Source organism: Drosophila guanche, unplaced genomic scaffold, assembly GCF_900245975.1.
Source record: "Drosophila guanche unplaced genomic scaffold, DGUA_6, whole genome shotgun sequence".
NCBI classification, from domain to species: domain Eukaryota; kingdom Metazoa; phylum Arthropoda; class Insecta; order Diptera; family Drosophilidae; genus Drosophila; species Drosophila guanche.
The window spans coordinates 10,784,281-10,806,375 of record NW_022995743.1 but is presented as its reverse complement, the minus strand read 5'-3'; the positions used below and the strand labels follow the sequence as shown (position 1 = coordinate 10,806,375).

The following is a 22,095-nucleotide window of genomic DNA, read 5'->3' as shown; positions in this document are numbered from 1 at the left end:
TGGAAACTATAGATCCTTAGAGCTGTAGAGGATTGTGAGCAATTGATGATTCAATTTAGAACAAAATGTATTTATCATTTACAGTACAGTTGAGTACAGTATCGGGAAAGCTCTCCCAATGTTACATGGCCGGCAGTGTGCTAAGGGCATGTGCACTTTCACTGCCACCCACACACGACACGCTCTCGATTTCACTCTGGCAACCACACACAAGCACACAAGAATGTGCTTTTGTGTTTTGTGTGACTTTGGTTTTGCATTTGGCCCGTCCTTTGCGACTTTGCCTATCCTTATCGATTTTCAGCGAAATTTCACAGGCTCACGGCGCACGTCAGTGCCATGCGAAAGCGAAGTTTCACTTGTCGCGCTGAGTTCGTTCGTGTCGCAGCAGCAGCAGCAGCAGTAGCAGAAGCACTAGCGAGTGCCGTTATACCGTTTACCGTTCGTTCGTTACATAAAGAGAGATTCCAATAGAAAGTTTAAGTGCGCTGCTGTCTGACGGCATAGATCAGTGAAAGTTTCCAGGAATAACCTAATCAGCACATTGTGATAAGCAGTACGAAGCGCGACCCCAACACCCCTACAGAAATCCAATCCAATTTCAATATAATAAGTCGGAAATTGAGTGTATCCTCACACTCTGTCCCTCTCTCTCTCTCTCTCTAGAGAGTGGTGTATCTGGCATCTGGCTGCGAAAACGCAGCACGCTGCTGCTAAGCGTGCCGTAACACGGGCGTTGAAAAAAGTTCCAGGTGGCAGCAGTCGCATCGGCAGCGGGAGCGGAGAGCCGAGAGTAGGAAAGGAAGGACGAAATGTAATAGAGGTCAAAAGAAGCATTGATTTAACGTGTGCACTTCCTAACCAAACTCCCCATATTCGCAATCTCCCACTCTCCCTCTTTACGGTTCAGTTCACCTCTATTTCGTCTTCTTCTTTAAGTTCTCCTCTCTCTTCCTGTGTCTTGGGTGCGTGCTCTGTTTTTCGGGACACGACTGTTGTTAATAGTGTGTGTCTGCCTTGCCTAATATTTGAGTGTACGTGTGTGTTTTTGTGCGTGTGTGCTTCATAAATAATTTGTTTAAACTTTAAAGTTTGCCATTTAATTCGCTAAACACACAAGCACACGTATAGCGTGTGAGTGTGTGTGTGTGTAAGTGCGAAAATGTTGATGACGAACCCACTTACGTCTATCGGAAACCCACAAAACCACCACAAACAGCCGCAGCAGCTGAAAAAATCGCATGTAACACACGAACACACACACACTGGCCGAAACACACACGTACAGTTCAATATCCAATAAGAAACCAAGCATAATTACATAATCAAATAAAGGAACGACTTGCAAAAAAGACAAAACAAACGCAGAGCCTAAAAGGAATAAACAAAAAAGCACGAGGCTCAACAGACAAAACAAAAGAAAACCAGAAAGTTTATCAGTACAGAATGCAATGAAACGAAAATCAACGTAACGTGCAGAATTATTTAATCAGCACCAGAGGCCCCCTGGAAACGCCTCAAACAAAAGGAAAAGCGACAACAAAAAAACAAAAGACAAAAAAAAAAACAATGGGAGGAGGAGAAAACTACGTATAGAAAGTAATAATAGAAAACCAATGTACCTGCAACAATGAAATTGAGCAAATCTTAAACAACAAACAAAAAACCAAAACCCAAAAACCGAAAAAACCAAAAAATCACCTGGATAAAGATTACTTTTAAAAATATACAAAGACACTCGCTATATACAAAAGTGCTATAGAACATATACTCGTAATCGATAGGCAATACATATACGCTCTAACTACCCATTTAAACCGTAGTTCGTTGACGTTTGTTCACTGCTGGAGGATACCGATAACGATACCGATAAGGATAGCGATAGCGATAGCGATAGAGAGTACCCCCCAGTCAATCGTTGGATTGGATCGTAGAGTAATGGAACTAACCTCGTAGTTTGTAGAGAGACGTGCGTCTCTGCAAGTAGGAAGCAAATCAAATACTCGTAGCCGCAACATTAACGCACTTAACGACTAACTAAAACTACCAAGTAGTTGCCTCTCTTATACAATATATATAATATATACACCTAAAAGATATATACAAGATACCTAGCTGTAGCCGAACATATACGCCAATCTATATATATATATATCTACCTACATATATGGATTTATTTTTATAATGTCGCTCCGGTGAGCATCCTCCGAACCACTCCCACTCCCAGTCGCAGTTACAGCCCCAGTCCTCGACCTAGGCCTTTCAAATTGCATCTGAATAAGTAACGAGGTCGATTAATGCATTAATTGGGTGGCGAAGGACACCACACTACAGCACAGCGCCTCGCCAAGCCCCTCCAAGGAGGGACCAACCGGTCCGCTCCGGTCCTTGCCCCCGCCCAGCCGCATCCTTTCTCGCTCGCGTGTCGCTCGTGCTAGAATCCAAGGAGAGATACGCGAACACAGCCACACACACACAGACACATTAGATATATAAATACATATATAAGCAAAACTACCTGCTTTGGGTTTCCTGTGTGGCGCCTGCCTTGACGTAACTTTGGCCGTACATACGACAGCTGTAGAGGAGGGACTAGCACCGAAACGCCTTAACCTGAGTCACTTCCATTGCTCCACAGAGCGACCGCATCGCCAGAAAGCCAAACCTTGCCCGCTGTGCGTTCATTAAACTTTCATGACCAAACATTAAATTGCAAAGAGCAAAAGGAAGTAGAAGTGGAAGAGGAAGACGAAAAGGAGATAAGAGAAGCAACCTCCCATTACGATTCCATAGCATACATTTCGGAGTAAGGAAACTAAGCCAGAGTGAAAACTCTCCATCCTCCCCCGGCTCAGTTGTTGTTGTTTGTTTGTGATACATTATTCACCGATCCGGATCTGGATCTTGATCCCGGCTATCCACTTCAGTCCTTCTTGTTATTCGGCCCTAGCTCCAGCTCCAGTTCCAGCCCCACCATCACCTTATACACCACCAAAAAATATTAAAAAAAAACAATAACGATACCGTAGAGGGAAAACGACATTTATAATCCAAAGTACAAACGAATAACCCCAAACAACGCTGCAACTTCAACTAAACTATAAATAGTAACATATGGTATTATTATACATAAAACCCAGCAGAAATAAAGTGTACATCTGTACACCCGTTAGACACATAACCTGAAGCAAACACCCGCATAACGAATAACGAATCGAATCGAAACGGAACGAAACGAGACGTGTACAACCAACCGAAAGCAATACAAGCAAGTGCTGTTAACTATTTTAGGAGCTACCTTTTAGACCTACGTTCAACCTACGTTACTTAATACCCAAGAACCCACCAACACACCGAATCCCAAGCCCGAAACCTAGGCAGGAGGACGACCATCAGCTGGCAATACAGTGAGAGTGAAACAGATAGAGTAACACAACGAAAAGCAATTTATTTCGACGTTGGACCTGTGTTAGTTAATGCCAAAAATCGAAACGGAAGTTGCACACACACACACCCTCTACACTCCACACCAACACCACATACCATCTGGTACACCCACACCTAAAACATGCCCATCACAGTGCTAAGAATTGCATCAGTCATCGCGGGGCGTCCATTATAGAAACGGAATACCCGCGCACACAAAAATCAAAAACACCAACAGCCATCACATCAGAAGTTTAAGGGTAACTGTTACGGATAGAGGACGACGGATAACGGGTAAAAGTCGAAAGTGGCGAGCGAGAGGGCGAAACTTCACCGTTACTCAATGTGGTGCTAGTGGTGGCGACGAGACGGCGGCGGTGGTGACAGAAAATGCACGTGAAACACACTCAGCGCCGAGTCAGCGGTCCTGGAGCATTCGGAACCTTTACCAACGATCAACGGTATGCCAAAATCATCATATAAACCGTATTTCCCTCTATGTCTGTGTCCTTTGTACCGTTATTGTGCACGATCAATGTCCAGTTGTGCGAGTGCGGGCATTGGGTGACACCTGCCAGACACCCTGTGCCCACACTCGCACACCATTAAACGTACAAACATCGATTTTGATGAGATGAATGTAATTCTGTTTCATTTCTTGTGTTGTTTGTTTGGTTTGTGTTCGTTTCTGTTCTTGTTATCGATGGTGTCATTGTTCGTTTGGTTTGCCTCTTCAGTTATCCTGTTATTGTTGTAAATATTGTTGCTGTTGCTGCTGTTGTTGTTGTTGTTGTTGTTACTGTTCACGTTCATCTGTGTTTGTATGTGTGTGAGTGGGGAAGAGTGTGAAGGAGAATATATAACTCGGCCAAATGTTCCACTGTCCTCCATTAGAAGCCCGTTTCCTTTGACCGGCTGCAAGAGCACATTCACATGTCATGCTCCGGTCAGAGGCCAGAGGAGCAACATCCGTCACTCTAGGCAACGCAATTACAAAAACTAGATTAAAAGCCCAACCAACAATAGCAGCAACAATGGATTGACACACACTGAAACACCAGCCAGAACATACAGAGCCACACACAAACACATCCTGTGCGCTAGCACCCACGCTAACACAATGCAACTGCTGGAAAATAGTGTCAAAGTACTTTTGTAGCATACAGCCAGGCGTGACTGTACTTTCAATTGAAATTGAGTTTTCTCTCAGTGTGTGCATGGGCTTGCAGCGGAAGCTTTTGCTTTTGCTTCAATGAAATGATTAAACCACTGACCGAATTTCGGCTGCTGTTATGTGTGTGTCCGTATGTGTATACATCAATAAGCGCTTGCTGCTGTCATTGTTGTTGTTGTTGTTGCTGCTTTCACACAGCTTATTCACATGGACACGACAAAAAGACACTAATACTCACGCAAATAGCCGTTGTTTCCTTACTCTCTCTCCTAGAGGGTGGCGTGCACTCAAGAAGGCTGCTCTCATTGCTGTTGTTCCTTTCGATGTGGAAGAGGAAGCCAGATATTTCCAATTCAACTACAACTGTAGTTCCGCAGAACACGCACAGACATGCACAGATTTGTAAGCATTTTGTTTTTGTTTTCTTATCCCATCAACTAATCTCATTTTAGTTATTTGTTTCGCTTCAGTTGGTTTTTGTCTTCGGTTTGTTTTGGTCTTCGTTTTAATTTGCATTCGTGAATAACTGGGATTTATTTTGTGTCACTGTTGTTATTGTTGTTTTACAGAAAACTTTGCTTAAAAGTACAAAAAGTTGAACCATAAAGTAAGCATTACCAGAAAAAAGAAAACTTAAAAAAGATAAAGAAAACAGACCAGAATCCGAACCCGAACCCGAACGAACAGAAGCGAAATCAGATCAAACAAAAATTTCGACAGCTGCCCTGACATCATCAGCGAAGGTACCGCCCGACAAAAAGTTCTGAATAAACCTCCCCCCCTCTCCTCTTTCTGTCTTTCTCTTTGACTCTCAGTCACTGCCTTCTCCCGCTCTCTATAAATAAACATGCATATATTGTAGTTTCTATACAACGGTATTTCTCCTAATACTAATACTACTAATTCTACTACTAATACTACCGCTACTTGTTACCAAACTACAACTATGTACAACTGCAACACAGAATAAGATACACTTTTAAATGCTATTAAATTTGCTGCTCGCTCTACTACCCTACCCCTCTTCCCACACACACTCGCCCCAGCAAGTTGTGCTCCACAATTTCTTGCTGCAAGTAAAAGTAAACCCATTAACTTTGGTGCACTTTGCTATCTCCCTTAACCCATCTCCATGCAGGGTCCCCTAGACAAAAGCGACTCTGAATTCCGAATGCATCGCTTAATTTTGCCTGCTTAAGATCTTGCCTTTCCTTTATGTACATCCCACACCTCCAGACCCAGACCCGTAAATCTTAGCCTTCATATTATTCCTTTAAACCTGTATAACTTTTTCAAAATTTTTATTTTGGAATCGCATGACAAGTGCTTATGATGTAGCATTTCTTTGTTTGTTGTCTCTGATGATTCTCGTGAAAAAGGTTTATTAATTGCGCGGCTGTTTGTATAATTAATGGATTATATTGTTACGAATCTGGTTAGCCAAAAATTATTATGTGAATCACAGCGAGTTTTGTCTGTCATTTGGCTGTCCAGCCGGAAATCTATTCAAATTGCAAATTAATTAATTGCCAGATTGGATGACATTGGATGACCTACTTGAGTACATTTCCATTGCTAAAACCAGACAGATTTTATATTGAATTTGCTATAAGATTGGTTATAAATCGGTTCAACCTGTTGCCATTAGAGGCTTAACTAAATGTTGCTTAAATGATTTGAAAAATAAATATAATTACTCAATGGGTGTTTTAATGTAGCCCAGAGTGTATCAGCCGCTACATTTTCAAACAATAATCACAGATAAACGCAGATTTGTTCAAATAAACTGCCAGCTGTGACCCCACTCCGGCCCGCACAGCCTTTTGTGGATTGGCGTAATTGTAAATATTTGGAGCACTAAAAATGGAAATTTTCGTAATTTGTTTACAATGAAATGTGTTTCGAGTGGCATGTTTGGTAATTTGCTTTCAATTTTGTTTGATTTTGCCAGCTCATGCGCCATTAAATATTTCATATTGAACATTTCCCTAAATATTTGCCAAAATTCATTTAAAAATAGTTCCCCCAGGGGCCGTGGCCAGGTAGTAATTTCAAAGTTCACGAACAGAAAAATCATTCAAAACTAAATCGAATAGTGAGTAATTTTGCGCAAGGTAATTTGAGTTGCACATGTGAACAACTATACTAAATTATAGATGATGTATATATATATATACATATGTGCAGTTCCCCTATTTGGGGGCTCACAGCTTCCACTGTTTCAAGATCGATAAACGAAGTGGAATTCAGGCAGCGAGGCAGCCGGCTCAATTAGGAACTTACGCGCAATGCTCTCAATTGGCTTTTGAATTATTAATTGTTGCACAGTGTGTGTGTGTGGCAGCACGTGCTCCACTAATCCCCACTCAGTCCAAGCTGGAAGAGCACTCCACAATGCAGCAAAGTTGTCATTGGACAAGACAGCAGCTAAGACTGTGGCTGTGGCTGTGTCTGAGGGTGGACTGCCCTGCCGCATTACTTTTTTCGAGTCCCATACAATTACCCAACAAGGTTGTCTTATTTGTTTGCTCAGACCCCAAAAACTGGACTCGAACACACACACCCATTGTGGCTCGGCGGGCATATACTTTTGACTGCAGCACTTGACAGGTGGCAAACACTCGAAACGAAATGAAAAAAAAATGCCATCAGCAGCAGCCTGGCTATCCACAGATTTCATCTCTGTGTTGGGGCTGGAATTCCCCCTGGGGTGGGAAGCCAAGAGCCGCTGTCGATGCTTTCGCTTTGATTGGGCAAGTAACTGAAATGGACTTTCGGCCAGATTAGGTCTCAGATACACACACAAACACACACACACACACTTCAGAGCTGTCTAACTGCTGAAGTGGGGCACACTCATCGGCTGGGACGCATTGGCGTGCAAATATTTGAGATATTTACTTTTGCTTACAGCTCCAGCTCCAATTCCGATTCTCCGATTCCGATTCTCATTCAAATGCAAATCCAAATTCAGATAATTGCGCCCATGGCGTGAGGGAGAGCACCTAATTGACTGAAATTGATTTCACTCGATTCCGGCGGATGGTTTGTGTGGGATAGTAGGATTACGTATACATTTATGTACATATTTACTTTACAACATTTGCCCTGCTCTCCTCCCTCTGGCTTTGGCACATGCTCTGTCAACGGGAGTGTCGGCTCGACTGGGGCCCCAGTCCCGAATGCGTCGCACACCCACCCAGTGAGGGAGCTCCCTGCATCAATTGTTTTCCTTTTGTTCGAATCTACACACACACACACACACAACATGCACACACACTGCTCCAGGGGGTTCGTTCGGCTTAGTTCTGTCAACAATAGTTTTCCTCACGTTTCATCGCATTGATTGGCCCCCAGCTGCACAGTGGGCCACATCCATCACAAACTCTCTTTGCTTGTGTAGCTACCGCAGCTGCCGTTTCATGCCACTGTAGCCGCACATTTGCTCCCACGTTTTATCAGTCGACGCAGCCTTATCTTATCTCGCAATTCGCAAGCTTTTAGGGCATGTTTTGATTAAGAGCACTTCCGCCCAGCCGCTGTTTAGTTCCATTTTGGGCACGCGCTCTCATATATCGGTTGTAAATCTTCATCTGCATCCAAGCTGCTCCAAACATATCTCTGCATTTGTAGCTATTTGTATCTGCTGTGTGCCGGGGGCATTGCGTGCTGCTGTACATTAATTTAGTTGAATATTTCGCGCGATCAGCAACCAGATGAGCATGTCAACCATTGTTATATAGATGTCTTTATAAATTGTATCACACATCTAGAGCAGCGGCATGATGAACTCACACCAGCACACACTCGTTGCTGGGGGCATACGGTCCTCCTCTGACTCCCCGCCTCCGCCTCCTCTCATGTTGCACAATCAATAACTATAATTAACATTTTTCTTTGTTTTTCTGTCGCGGTTTTTCCACACACATGTTTCCTGCTCACTTAGCGTAGCAAACTCACTGCCTCTGTCCAGCAGAATCCCCCTCCTGACCACCCCCCAATGCTGCACATATTTGCCAATTTGAAATAGATAAATTTGAGTGTTTTGCGGCAATTCTTGCCATTCGTTCCAGCATCATTTATCCGTCTCATTCTTGTCTCCTCTTTCTTTCCGCTGACTCTAGTGCTAGCCGCGACAACTTGTTCCCCGACGACCATCAGCAGCAGCAACAGCAGCAGCAGCCTCCTCAGCGCCACTCGCACTCGCACCAGCACTTGGTGCGGCAGTCTCTAAGCAGTCTCAGCCACGGGCAGGCGTCATCCGGATCCGGGCCAGCGGGGGATGAGCAGCGGGCCCACCAGCAGCAGCAGCAGCAACAGCAACAGCAGCAGCAGCAGCAACGCCATCGCAGCAGCAGCAGTCGGCTCTCGAGCGGCATCTCGAAACAGAACTCCAGCGATAGCCGCAGTGGACTGCGCATCCTCGATAGCCACAGTCCGGTCAGCTGCGGCACGCACAGCGTGAGCAGCACTGGCGGCCACTCGGCGCTCTACGATGCCTGCCACGAGTACACGCGCAGCTTGAGTGCAGCTCCAACAGGCGACACAGGATCGGGTGCGGGCATATCGTTGCTGAAGGGACACTACAGTGACCAGCAGCTAGCGCAGCCAGAGCCAGATCCAGAGCCAGACCCGGAGCGAGACAGAGATCGGGACAGAGACAGGGAGAGACGACATCTGACGAATCTCAATCTAAATCTGAACAGCGAGTACGACTACAGCGGAAGCGACAAGCAGCAGCTGGTGAACGAGACGTACATCTTCAAGTGCATAGCCAATAGTCCGTCGTTTCTGCGCACCAACAAGATCAAGGAGCAGTCCAAGAAGCTGCGCAATCTCTCTCTGAAGACGCGCACGGCCAAGAAGAAGGGTCAGATCATCTCGAAGTCGAACGCGGTGTCGGATAACTCGCTGCATCCGGGCGACAAGTACCTCAACTTGTATCTGGTGGAGAAGAAGCACTCGCTGCAGCCACAGGCAACATCCACATCCACGTCCACCTCCAATCCGCACTCTGCCTCCGCCCCGGCCAGCTCATCCTCCTCATCCACGGCGACAACTGGGCGTCAGCAGCAGCAGTCGCAACAGCTGCCAGCACTCTCCGCGGTTGCCGCACGCCAGCAGCAGCTGCTACTCCAGAACGGATCGCTGAAGAGCAAGACGAAGACCTTCCCGGCGCACAGGGCGTCCGTGAAGAGCGAGAGTGAGTATCGCGGGAGCGGCAGCAGCACCATTCCGACGACGGGCAAGAGTCCGCCGGTGCCGCACTCGCTGGCGGCCAAGATAAGCAGCGGCAAGAACTGCAATCAGCTGCAGAGCGCCGGCAACAAGCAGCTCAGCGTCAGCAGCAACTCATGCCACAAGCTGCATGCCCACGGACACGGAACCGGACACGGACACGGCCAGTACGCGGGAGCACAAGCACACCATTTGGCCTCATCGCCCAAGAGCTCGGTGTCGAGCAACGGACACCTGAACAAGTACTGCCTGACAGACATCACACGCCGCAAGGCTGAGTTCAATCGCCAGCTGAGCGCCCCCACGGACTACACGCATCACTCCTCCAGCAACGGGTCCCAGCAGGAGGGCTCCTCCGAGGCTGCCAATGAGGCTGTGGGCGAGTCAACCATCACTGTAGCCAGTGCGGGAGTTTTGGGAAACGGCGCCGGCCACGGCTATCCCTACATCCATCACGCCTCGGCCACAGCGCCGGCCAATCTCAAGGCATCGCTGCAGCTGCACAACTTCGGTGTCCACCATCCGTACCCGTATCCGTCGCGTCCCACGTCCACCTCGTGCACGAACAGCTTCAACCGCCGCCACATTCGACGGCACAAGAGCAAACTCGGCGAACGGTGAGTACTTGCCAGTACCTGTAGTTAAGAGAGTGAGAGATTCATTACAAGTGTACAAAATTACGCATGCAAAGCGCTGCCACAGTCACCCGAGACGACGACTGTCTCTTACCGGTTTTGTTTTAATTTGTTTTTTTTTTTTTTTTGGTTTACTGCGGCATTATCGCCGATATTTGCATAATGCCATCTCTGCCCGGGTCTGGGCATGGGCCCGGTTCGTGTTGTCTTTGTAGCTTTGGACTCGGCACAGTCCGTGCAGTGAACTTTAGCCGTGATTAGAAAACAAAACAAATCAAGGATATTCCAATATCGATTAGCGATAAGCAATTAGAAATCGATCGATAGTCGGGAATCGGAATATTTCCCCTTATTTTGTTGTAAGCGATGCGGAAAACTATCTTCATTCTCATATGTATAACGATTCGATTCGGCCCGGCAACTGGCGCAAGTAAACGGCAGAGTCAATAATATGTTCAATTTATTGCACCAGTTCCACAACGAAAGAGAGAGAGAGAGAGGGAGTGAACGAAGCGACCAAGACCCAGACCCAGACCTAGCGTCTGGCTTCGCTTCCTTCTTGCCCCTTTCCAGACAGATCACAGAGCAAAGCAGACCAGAGGCAGAGCGGATCGCATACATTTGCATAAAATCTAAACGAAATTCTCGAATCGAATCGGATCGTATGGGATCAGATCAGAACGGATCGTTTGTTTGTTTATGTTTCGTTTTTGAATAGTTTGCGGATCGTTGCTTTTATTGGCATCAATTTCTGAGTTCTGCGAAGAATGGCAACGAATTACAGGCCCGGGGTCCAGCCATAATTTGCGGCTCGTCGCGTCGCGAAATCAATTAAAAAGCTACACAAATTCTTTATTTATTTATTGTGCAACAGCGCCGCGAGGTTCAGAACAGGTTATCAAGTTGTCGTCGCAGCAGCACTAGCAGCAGCAGCAGCATCCAGCATCGACATCAGCTTAATAAATTCAGAATAAAGAGTCAGCCCCAGCTCGAGCTTAAGCCTCTGCCCCTGAACATGTCGTAGACGAAACAAAAAACAGTAAAAACAGAAAACTATAAACAGTAACAGTAAAAAAAGGAACGGGAAATCAGAAGAGAAGAAACTATCGTCAAGTGCACAAGCTGGTGTCAATCTCTCAATTATCTTCCATTTCATTAGGCAATTGCCAGCCAATTTCGGCCTTTTCTGCTCTCAGAAACGACTGCATCATATACAGATCCGATACGATCCGATCTGGATCGCCAGCAATTGATGTTCGAGGTAATACCCGTCGGCGCACAAACGAAAGCAAAGTATTCTCTCTGCCAGCGTCTACGTAGACGGAGATCTCTAACGTCTCTCGCGATCCGTATCCGTAGCGTACCGCCCGCGGCTTCTGGAGGACGCCCGAAGGCGGCTCCGAAACGGCGTTCGGTCATTCGGAGTGTTTGCCGGCCACAGCTGTAGCTGTGGGCACTGTGCTCGGCCCGTGCCGTCACTAGTCGCAGAAAGTTTGCCGCTGTAACAACGTGGAGTACTCATTGAACAGAATTAAAAACCAAATCATACTCGTGCCCGCCAATACCCTATGTGTGAGTCGTTAAATCAGAGACAAAACATCTGCAGCGGCACGTTCCCAGTTGCCAAACAGAACACAGTGAAAACAAAAAAAAAACAACAAAAAGTAAACCACAATTAGGAATCGTAGAACCAAACAATTTATGTGTAATCCAATATCTGGAAATGTTAGAGCTCGTTCTGCGGTTCTGTACCGTCTGTCTGCCTATGTGTGTGCATTCCGAATCATAATAACTAATAAATTCATTACGGGCGATGTTTAAATTAAATCAGCTTCGTTCATCAGGCTTAATTAAAATGAAACTTTCCCATTTCAAAATGTAAATGAAAACCATAAACCATCAATTGAGTGTGAAGAGGCGCAAAAAAAATGAAATAAGTACAAATGCCAAAGTGAAATAATAATAATAATAGAAATACATACAAATACAAATGCGATTACGAGTCCGAAACCGAATACGAAAAGTACGAATAACCGTAACATTCACAGCCACCGCACCGAATGGGAGAGTAACGTAACTGCTGCTCGCGTCGTCCGTCTCCTAACAATAGATCCGCGCTGAATACCACGCGATTTGTCGTTTAGTCTCCCCTCCTCTTCTCTCTCCTTTTCTCGCTCTGCTGTGCTCCAAAAAAAAACACAAGCAGAGCAAACATTTCCGCAGCGTCGTGCGGGGTGTGGTGGAGTCTCGGTGCCGGAAAACCTTGGCAATCAGCATCGAATGGGCAAGGTGAGACGAGGAGCCCAAACCAGACGGCGTACTCTCTGTCGCACTCCATACCGTTAAACCTTGCAACGTGCGTGTGGCATAATTAAAAACGAAAAAAAAACGCGACCGGCGTGCCAACCTACCCCACCCCAAACCACCTTGACATCCCGCGTGGAGCGTGGAGCCTACTTTCACTTTATCGGGGAAGCGACCTTATGGCATCAATTGTAGCGGAATATTTTCAGGAAGTGATTTCAGGGCTTCAATTATGTTTTATGTTAATCGGAATTAATTGTTCTGCCTGTCCCTCAGATCTGGGAATAAGAAAGTTCAGCGAAAGCCAAAACCAAAGCCAAAGCCAATTACAGTTACTTCAAACCGACTCCGAGTAGCGGGAATGCAAGACAACTCAAGACAACAACTATAAAGTATTTGTAAATACGCGTATCGGATGTCTTTCCTCGTATTTTGAGACTTTGGTTTTAGGCAGAATTCCAGTTACGTAGAATGAAATCTGAGGCGTGTTTATCCCATGGTCGGAATGTTGACCATATGTCGCACTTATGTGTTCTTTATGTACATTTACACATTGTAACAATGTTCTCCCATTTACAGTGTGCTGAGCGGCGATAGTGAGGAATCGGTGCGCTGCTCGTACTGCTCCGTCTTGAATGTGAATGAGAACGACTTGCGGATTTCGTTTGAAAACACCTGCACCGACTCGCTGGTCACCGCTTTCGATGATGAGGCACTGCTAATATGCGACCAAGGAACCGAAATGGCAAGAGCAAAGGTTTTATATGTACTATTTGCACAGGACAGATCACTCCCACAACCCCACAAAACACACATCATTAACAGACTATACATGACAACAACTCAGGCCAATTTATAGAGAGAAAGAAATGCGGAATATATATTTATTGATGAATGAATTTGTTTATCCACAGGTACACTTTGATGACGTGTCGTTATACGGCACTCCGAAAGAGGAGCCGATGCCGAACATACCGATCGTGTCGGAAAAAGTCTCTGCGAATTTCCTAAAAAGTCAATTGCAATCATGGTTCCAGCCGACGGACAATCGTCTGGCCATGAAACTGTTTGGCAGCCGCAAGGCATTGGTCAAGGAGCGCATACGTCAGAAAACTTCCGGTCATTGGGTCATACACCCGTGCAGTTCATTCAGGTGAGTTCTGCTGGCTCAGTGATTCCACGATGGCTGTTTTCCCCCTTTGCTAATGTGTTTAAAAAATCAATCTGATCGACAGGTTTTACTGGGACCTTTGCATGCTTTTATTATTAGTAGCAAATCTTATTATCCTGCCAGTCGCAATATCATTCTTCAACGATGATCTGAGCACACGATGGATTGCCTTCAACTGCCTAAGTGATACTATTTTTTTAATAGATATTGTAGTCAATTTTAGAACAGGTAATGCACACAATCTACTAACAAATCAATCCTACAATGCCTCCCCGGACACCTCAAACTACACCGAGACCATGCGGTTGTGGTTCCTTTTCAGTTTTCTGTTTTCTGTGTTATAATCTCATCTCTCGCCCCGAATGTTTTTAGGAATTATGCAACAAGACAACGCTGAACAAGTAATATTGGATCCAAAGCTTATAGCTAAACACTATTTAAGAACTTGGTTTTTTCTCGATTTGATTTCGTCGATACCGCTAGATTATATATTTTTAATTTTCAATCAAGTAAGTCCATGTATTTTGAGAAGCAGTACGCAACACATTGATTAAGATTATGAAATTGCAGGATTTCTCTGATTCTTTTCAAATTTTGCATGCCGGACGAGCACTGCGCATCCTGCGGCTAGCTAAACTACTCTCCCTCGTCCGCCTGCTCCGGCTGTCCCGCCTCGTGCGCTACGTATCCCAATGGGAGGAGGTCTATGTGAGTACTCACGGCTACATTTTGCCAACGTTTGAAACGTTTCTCGTTACCGTTTCGTTTCCTTACCATTGTTTCGTTTTGCATAACGTATTTAAATTTCTTGATTTCCCTTTTATTGTAATGTCTAACAATATCATTGTACGATGTTACATGTCCATTACATATGTAAATTCAGTGTGTATGTATCTCTGATTCCTGAGTTTCGTCATTCATGTTTTAGTTCCACTTTGAGTTAGTGTTTGAGTTTCCATTTCCGTTTCGATTTCGGTTTCAGTATCAGTATCTCCCTTTCGTTTGCGATCCAATTCTCGACCGTAAGATCAGCATACTCGCTAAATACTATCTACTCGTTCGTTCGTTCACTCGCCACACCACAAACAGATTTCGATATATCGAGTATCTAGGATCTGTCTACACATAGTGACTGCAGTCAGGCTTAGCACAGATGTCAGGGATCAAAGGGTCGATGGTCACAGGGGACTAGTCCACGAAGTGCTCACTTTTCTTTGCTGAATGAATATGTATCTATATGCCACACACACAACCATCCGCATGTATCTGATATTGTGTATCCACATGTGTGGGGCCGTAACTGAAAATGTTCAAACTATGTACTATTTGATTTGAGTTGTTATCTGGAAAGCTCTGTGTCTCTTTGATTTCCGTTTAAAACCTTATGCGTTCGATTACCCAAAACGTTTTATTTACCAAGTAATATGATACTATTTTTCTCGTACCGTACCGTTTCCTAATACCGTAATACCGTTTAAATGTCTATTAAACCAGAACGAACATAGACCCTAACCAGACAATCGCTGTACCATAAGCCAATTCCAACTCCAAACTCCAACTCAGTTTGTAAATTATACAGTTGTGTATTCCCACCTCCACCACCATGATGTTTGTTTCGTTTCGTGTTGTGCGCCTGCTGCGCTTCGAGTCCCAGACCAGATCCATCCTAAAAACTCCCCCCAAAATAGGCCAAAAACTGCAAAAACACAACATTCAACATCTATGACACACACACAAACACTCACACACATAAAAAGCATAAATAATGAAAAGTTTTAAACACATAGAGACACCACACACACAAATCAAACCGAATCGAATCGAATCCGAATACTTTTTTTTACCATCTAACGCGCTCTAAGCCAAGCTTGAGGACTTCACGGGAAGATCCCTTTGCTTTCTTTCCACATTTCTTCTGTTGAGTCTTCGATTTACCGCTTCTGTTGATCTGATATTCGATTTTCTGTTCATTTCTTGCTGACTTTGAAGCACTCAAACCAATTCTTCATTGCACTTTGTACAACTTCTTTGAAACGAAGGACATCTCCGGCACTCTCAGGTGTTTCAGGAATGCCTTTGAATCTCTCTCTCTCTCTCCTGTCTCCCGTCTCTCCTATCTTTTCCCTCTCTCTCAAAAAAAAAGCTCCCTACCCTTATCCGAAATCCAAACGAAACCAAACCTCCACCCCACCACACCTCACTCCGTTTTGAGATACGTACAACTACAGTTTCTTAAAGGATATACTCGTATAAGCCTAACTTGGAAACCCCACATACCTTATGATTTATGTTTATTTTGTTTTTGAACCAACCGCTCAACGAAAGCGATGTAAGAAAATAAATACCGAAAAAGAATCCAAACAAAGAATTGCAAAATGATTAAGAAAATGAAAACGAAAATCAAAATCAGATTAAGAATCCCAGTAAAGAGATCAAAAATGAAATAAAAATAAACAAAATACAAATTCCAATAAGTTGAATCAGGGCCTAAAATACCTGTGTATATATATGGTTTTAGATTCTGCAGAATCTACAGAAAAAAAGTGCTGATCGCAGAGGGAGAATGCACAGAAAAGACAAAGATGGCTTGACAAAAAGCAACCTAATTCTCAAGGTAAACCATCCAATAAAAATAACAAAACAAAAATCAACAAAACACAACAACTTCAATATACATTCGTTGATAAACAAAAACAAAAAAAATACCTTGATTGATTCAAATTATAATTATGTATAATTATGACTCAACATGACTCAACTATTTTGAGGACTGTTTGAGCCAAAAATTCAGTTTTAGTGCATCATTTCGTTCGATTGTTCGTTCGTTCGATTGTTCGTTGATCATGTTTGCTTGATTTTATCGTAATGTTCGTTCGTTCGTACGTTCTGTAAATTTCTGAGACTGCCTTTTTATACACACATTGATTGATTGATTGATTGATATTGTGACCATAGTACATATTCTCTATTTCTCATTTGATGCATACAAAAAATAAAAATAAGACCAGCAGGAACAAAGAGAAGAATTTCAGTAATCGACTCAATCTTCGGTACAAAATCGAAGCTCTTTCACGCTCTTCACACGTTTTGGGGATAAGATTTCTCGATTGAGAATTCTTTAGTTATGGTAGATTTTGTTTACCATGCATGGGCATGATTGAAAGTCCTTTCGTACTGCTGTATCTTTTGCTCCGAACCACAGACTAGCTGGGTTACACTCATAGTCCTCTTTTTTAGCGTTGTGAAGAGCCTGAAAACAGATGACAGATCTCAGCAGAAATCAATCTGAAGCGGTTTTTTGCTCTGTGCTTTTCCATTGAAGTAGAGTAGCAGCCGCAGCAGCTGAGCTGTTGATTCCACTGTAAAAATGCCCATAAACTGCACCATTAGAGAGTTGTTGCTGTTGCTGCTGCTGCTGCTCTCCGCTTTTGCCAGGAGTCTTGTGAAAACGCTGCACCGCATTGCCACATACATATGTATCTATTCCGGTTTGAAATGCCCAGGCTCAGACATCACAGATAAACACATACACGAGATAGTCAATCGATAAATCTGCCGGGTTGTATGCTGATTGCCTGAGGCGCTGGCTAACAGATCAACAGATCAATCAGATCGAACACGAACACTGTACTATATCTAGCCACGTAATACTCGTATAACTATAGCATACATTTGTGGGCCCGTGCCGAAACGCTTTCTACATCCTAAGCCTATCGTATCTATCGTACTCAACCTAACCTCACCTTTGATCGACACTCTGCTCAATGCTTTCTTCTGCTTTCGTTAGGCGCCATATTTGTGCTGCGCGCTTTCCTGCTCCCCCACTCTCTACACTCTCTCACACACACACTCTCTCTCTCTCTCTCCTGCTCCCAATTACTCTTTAACAAACACAACTGTACTGCTACCGTTGCTACTGCTGTTGCTACTGCTGCTACTGTTGTTTCTGTTTTTGGTTGTGGTTCTGTTTTTTTTTTTTGGGTTGACTGTTACCCTTGGTTGTGTTCTCTCCTTTCCCTCCCTTTCTTTCTGTTTTTTGTTTCTGTTGTACAAAGGATTTCAGCAAGAGCGCGTCGTAACGGTTTCTGTAAGTGTCCGAAATGACTTTCGGAGTTGTGGTACGCACACAGACACCATACACGTACACACGCACCCGCACACAGCAGCTGATTTCTTGAATGCAACTCTGTTCCTGCTCCTGTTCTCTTTTCTCTCTTTGTTATCCTTTCGTTTGGTTATGTTCGTTTGAAATTTGTTGGTTTGTTCGTTTGTTTTATATAAAGAAAAACAACAACTTTTGTACAGAATTTACGTAGTACAAATTACTAACAACTGAGAAAGTCAGAGCCCGCCCAACAAGCGCTTTCATTGTAAAATACCAGTTTCGATATTTCAATAATTTGAACGTTTGAACGGCTTTAGTGTTGAAAACAAGTACAAAAATAAAATATGAAAAACAAAAGTAAAGATGAGCACCTTGTACCATAATTTAGCAGCTGATTTTGCACTTATTTCGAAAACGTAGAAATGGTTTGAATTTGAATTTGAATTGAGTTTGGATTGATTGCTCAGGCTGTACACAGTACACTGTACACTGTAAACAGTATCGTACACTGGACACTGTTGCATTTGCCTAACATTAGACTAATCTTATATTATTTTTACCCTATCAGATGTACTACTACTACTACTACTACTTTTATTGTATTGATAGCGAGTTTCCGACTGCGTCCATGTCCAACTCCTGTCTCTGCGACTTTCCTGATTCATTCTGCCGGAAAGGGAAGTCGCAGTTACATGATCTGGACCTCTAGACTGCATAAATTCTTGTTTAATGGCTGTGGTTTGGTTTTGTTTTAGTTGCTTTGATTGGCATAACTGCAAATAACTGTTCTATTTAACGGTAGCTGAAAGCTAAAGTTCACCAAAATGCGCAATTTCAACAATTCCAATGTTCCAATGAGTTCCATTTTATTGTTTTGGGTTTTCTTTCCCGTTTACCCGATACATTTGGTTTGCCGTACATGAATTTGTTTAAATGTGAAACTCACTCAAGATGTAACACGCACACACACACACACACAGACACAGATACACTGACACCCACACCAACACACACTCAAAAACACATTAGTGAGCGGTGTCGGACCTCTGGGTTGATTGTCGCATTCGTATCTGATTGAATACTCTGGTTACAGTTCCTCAATATGGCCTCGGTGTTCATGAGGATCTTCAATTTAATTTGCATGATGCTCTTGATCGGACACTGGAGCGGTTGCTTGCAGTTCTTAGTGCCAATGTTGCAGGGTTTTCCATCGAACTCCTGGGTATCCATCAACGAGTTGCAGGTGCGGTAACCCCCATCCTAAATCGGTGAATCGTGCCGAGTCGTTTGTATCGGGTGGCTAATTCAATTCGATTTCAGGAATCCTACTGGCTGGAGCAGTATTCGTGGGCATTGTTCAAGGCCATGTCGCACATGCTGTGCATAGGCTACGGCAGGTAAGTTCCCACAAATTTCACTCTCCTCTCCTGATGGAAACCTTAATTCGATTCGTTTTGATTCCTTCAGATTTCCACCACAATCACTGACAGACATGTGGCTGACGATGCTGTCGATGATATCCGGCGCCACGTGTTACGCATTGTTCCTGGGTCATGCGACCAATCTCATCCAGAGCTTGGACTCCAGCAGGCGACAGTATCGCGAGAAGGTCAAACAGGTGGAGGAGTACATGGCCTACCGCAAGCTGCCGCGCGACATGCGACAGCGCATCACGGAATACTTCGAGCATCGGTACCAGGGTAAATTCTTCGATGAAGAGTTAATCCTTGGCGAGTTGAGCGAGAAATTGCGCGAGGATGTCATTAACTACAATTGCAGGTGGGGCGATCTTTCCACTAGTTCTCTCAACCCATCCAAGTCGTCGTGTTATAACAAGCCGCGCGTATCCCAAATCTCTTGTATTGTAATCGTTCTACTTTTTCAACCTTTCACAGATCCCTCGTGGCGTCAGTGCCTTTTTTTGCTAATGCCGATTCGAATTTCGTTTCCGACGTAGTTACCAAACTGAAATACGAAGTTTTCCAACCAGGTGATTGATTCACAGTGTCTCCAAAGCTGTTCCCACTCTTAACGTTCTGCTATTTCAGGTGATATTATCATAAAGGAGGGTACGATCGGTACAAAAATGTACTTCATACAGGAGGGCGTGGTGGACATTGTCATGGCTAATGGCGAGGTAATGCTCAGTCTCTTCTCTTGTTGATTTCTGTAGCTAATTGTTCGTTTGTTCAACAGGTTGCCACCTCACTATCGGACGGATCTTACTTCGGTGAGATCTGTCTGCTGACCAATGCGCGTCGTGTGGCCAGCGTGCGAGCCGAAACCTATTGCAATCTATTCTCGTTGAGCGTGGATCATTTCAATTGCGTGCTGGATCAGTATCCGCTGATGCGCAAGACCATGGAGACTGTGGCCGCCGAGCGGTTGAACAAGATCGGCAAGAATCCAAACATAATGCAGCAAAAGGACGAGCAGCTGAGCAATCCCGAGTCGAACACTATTACGGCCGTGGTGAATGCCCTGGCTGCCGAGGCCGATGAATGCAAGGATGAGTAAGCGTGCAATCAGCATCGGATTTGTTGTGCAATTTTCTGTATTACTTTTGCTTTCTTCCCATTACAAGCAGTGACATGGATCTCAAGGAGAATTTACTGCATGGGTCAGAGTCGAGCATTGCTGAGCCGGTGCAAACGATACGCGAGGGTCTGCCCAGGCCTCGGAGCGGGGAGTTTCGTGCCCTGTTCGAGGGCAATACCCCATGACACTGAGCCGCGGCGATGACGATGGCGATCACGATGAAGAGCGGTGCTGGCGGGCATCGAGCATCCATATGAAAGGCAGTTTTGCAGGACACACACTCACCCACACCCACACACACACACACTGACACATGCGTATATAATAATTTAGTAAATGAAAACCCCCGAGAGGAAGCGATAAGAGAAGAGTACACTAAAAAAAGAATCAATTTACGGTAGACACTCTATATATGCAATTGCAATTTAGTAGAAAAACAATTAAAAACGAAAAAAATCCAAAAAAAGAACAAAACAATTACACAAAAATGTCCTCAATAATTATTCATAATTTCAGCTCCGCTAACTGTGATGACTTTAATATAAGAATCGAAAAAAAACCAAAAAAAAAAACAAAAAAAAACAATTACATACAAATATAAATTATATGATAGAGAAGACAGATCCGAATCAGATCCACACAGATGCAGCCCCCACACCGCCATAGAAGAGTTTGCCACACACACACACACACTCACAAAACACACACACCAATACACAGAGAGAGACATACCTTATAGGGAATCTACATCTAAGTTTTATGCCCACGATATTGTAACGATTACAAAGTGCGTAGACTTTTGTTAATTGCTACACCTAGGCGTTAGTCCTATGGACCTACTACAGATATACAACCACACCCACAACACCACACTCCACACACCTGTAGAGTGGAACAGGGTAAACAGACAGACAGACAGACAGACAGACCAACAGATCCGCAGACACGCATCAACTTATGATATAAATGAAACGAAGGAAAGCGTGAAGAAGGCATACCAAAACATATTTATGCGCGTAGCTATTATGTACTCGAGCAACCAACAAAACAAACAAACAAACAAAACAAACAATTATGTATTATTGCGATTATATAGCATATTTAAATACGCATTGCAAAATGGAAAACAACATAACTCAGCAATATACAAGAAAACAAAAACAAAAAGTATTTAAGCAACAAATTTAACGAATGCGCATTAGTAGTTGAACTATTAGTTTTTCACTCACTAAACAAAACTAACAAAACAAACAAACAACAAATAACACCACTCGACACACAACGTAGTAGAGAAGCCTCAACAAAAACAAAAAACAAAACAAAAATACGAGTATGTTAAAGAGAAAACCAACCTCAGGGTGCCGTCGTTTCAGCGGTCACCAGCCGAAAAAAAAACAAAACAAAAACAAACAAAAAAAAGGAAGAACAGACAAGAAACCAACTATATACACGACATATATATACAACAACAACAAAAACATAGACATTGTTGTCTTTTATAGGG

General features: G+C 44.0%; 1 protein-coding gene across 14 annotated transcripts; it reads left to right on the top strand.

Moving 5' to 3' along the window:
- The first annotated feature begins 1,433 nt into the window (after nt 1-1,433).
- On the top strand, nt 1,434-22,057 carry LOC117592113 (potassium/sodium hyperpolarization-activated cyclic nucleotide-gated channel 2). 14 transcript variants are annotated; one of them, XM_034285639.1, is made up of 15 exons: nt 1,434-3,887; nt 8,725-10,455; nt 13,357-13,534; nt 13,692-13,930; nt 14,013-14,176; nt 14,321-14,457; nt 14,504-14,656; nt 16,467-16,562; nt 19,147-19,296; nt 19,374-19,450; nt 19,521-19,832; nt 19,949-20,043; nt 20,102-20,190; nt 20,250-20,566; nt 20,641-22,057. In XM_034285639.1, exons 1-15 carry the CDS (start codon nt 3,817-3,819, stop codon nt 20,774-20,776), a joined length of 3,945 nt encoding a protein of 1,314 aa, XP_034141530.1. In that variant the 5' UTR covers nt 1,434-3,816; the 3' UTR covers nt 20,777-22,057. The 14 variants fall into 14 exon arrangements, with proteins under 14 accessions (XP_034141530.1, XP_034141534.1, XP_034141533.1 ...); XM_034285643.1 differs by having other exon boundaries at nt 1,435-3,887; nt 13,357-13,522; nt 14,519-14,656; XM_034285642.1 differs by having other exon boundaries at nt 1,435-3,887; nt 13,357-13,522.
- Nucleotides 22,058-22,095: the final 38 nt, after the last annotated feature.

Excerpts from the sequence above, each read along its gene's own strand:
- LOC117592113 (XM_034285638.1), top strand. The coding sequence starts at position 3,817 with ATGCACGTGAAACACACTCAGCGCCGAGTCAGCGGTCCTGGAGCATTC. Across the intron at positions 10,456-13,356 it reads AAGAGCAAACTCGGCGAACG|TGTGCTGAGCGGCGATAGTG; the intron begins GTGAGTACTTGC and ends TCCCATTTACAG. Across the intron at positions 20,567-20,637 it reads GCCGATGAATGCAAGGATGA|CAGTGACATGGATCTCAAGG; the intron begins GTAAGCGTGCAA and ends TCCCATTACAAG.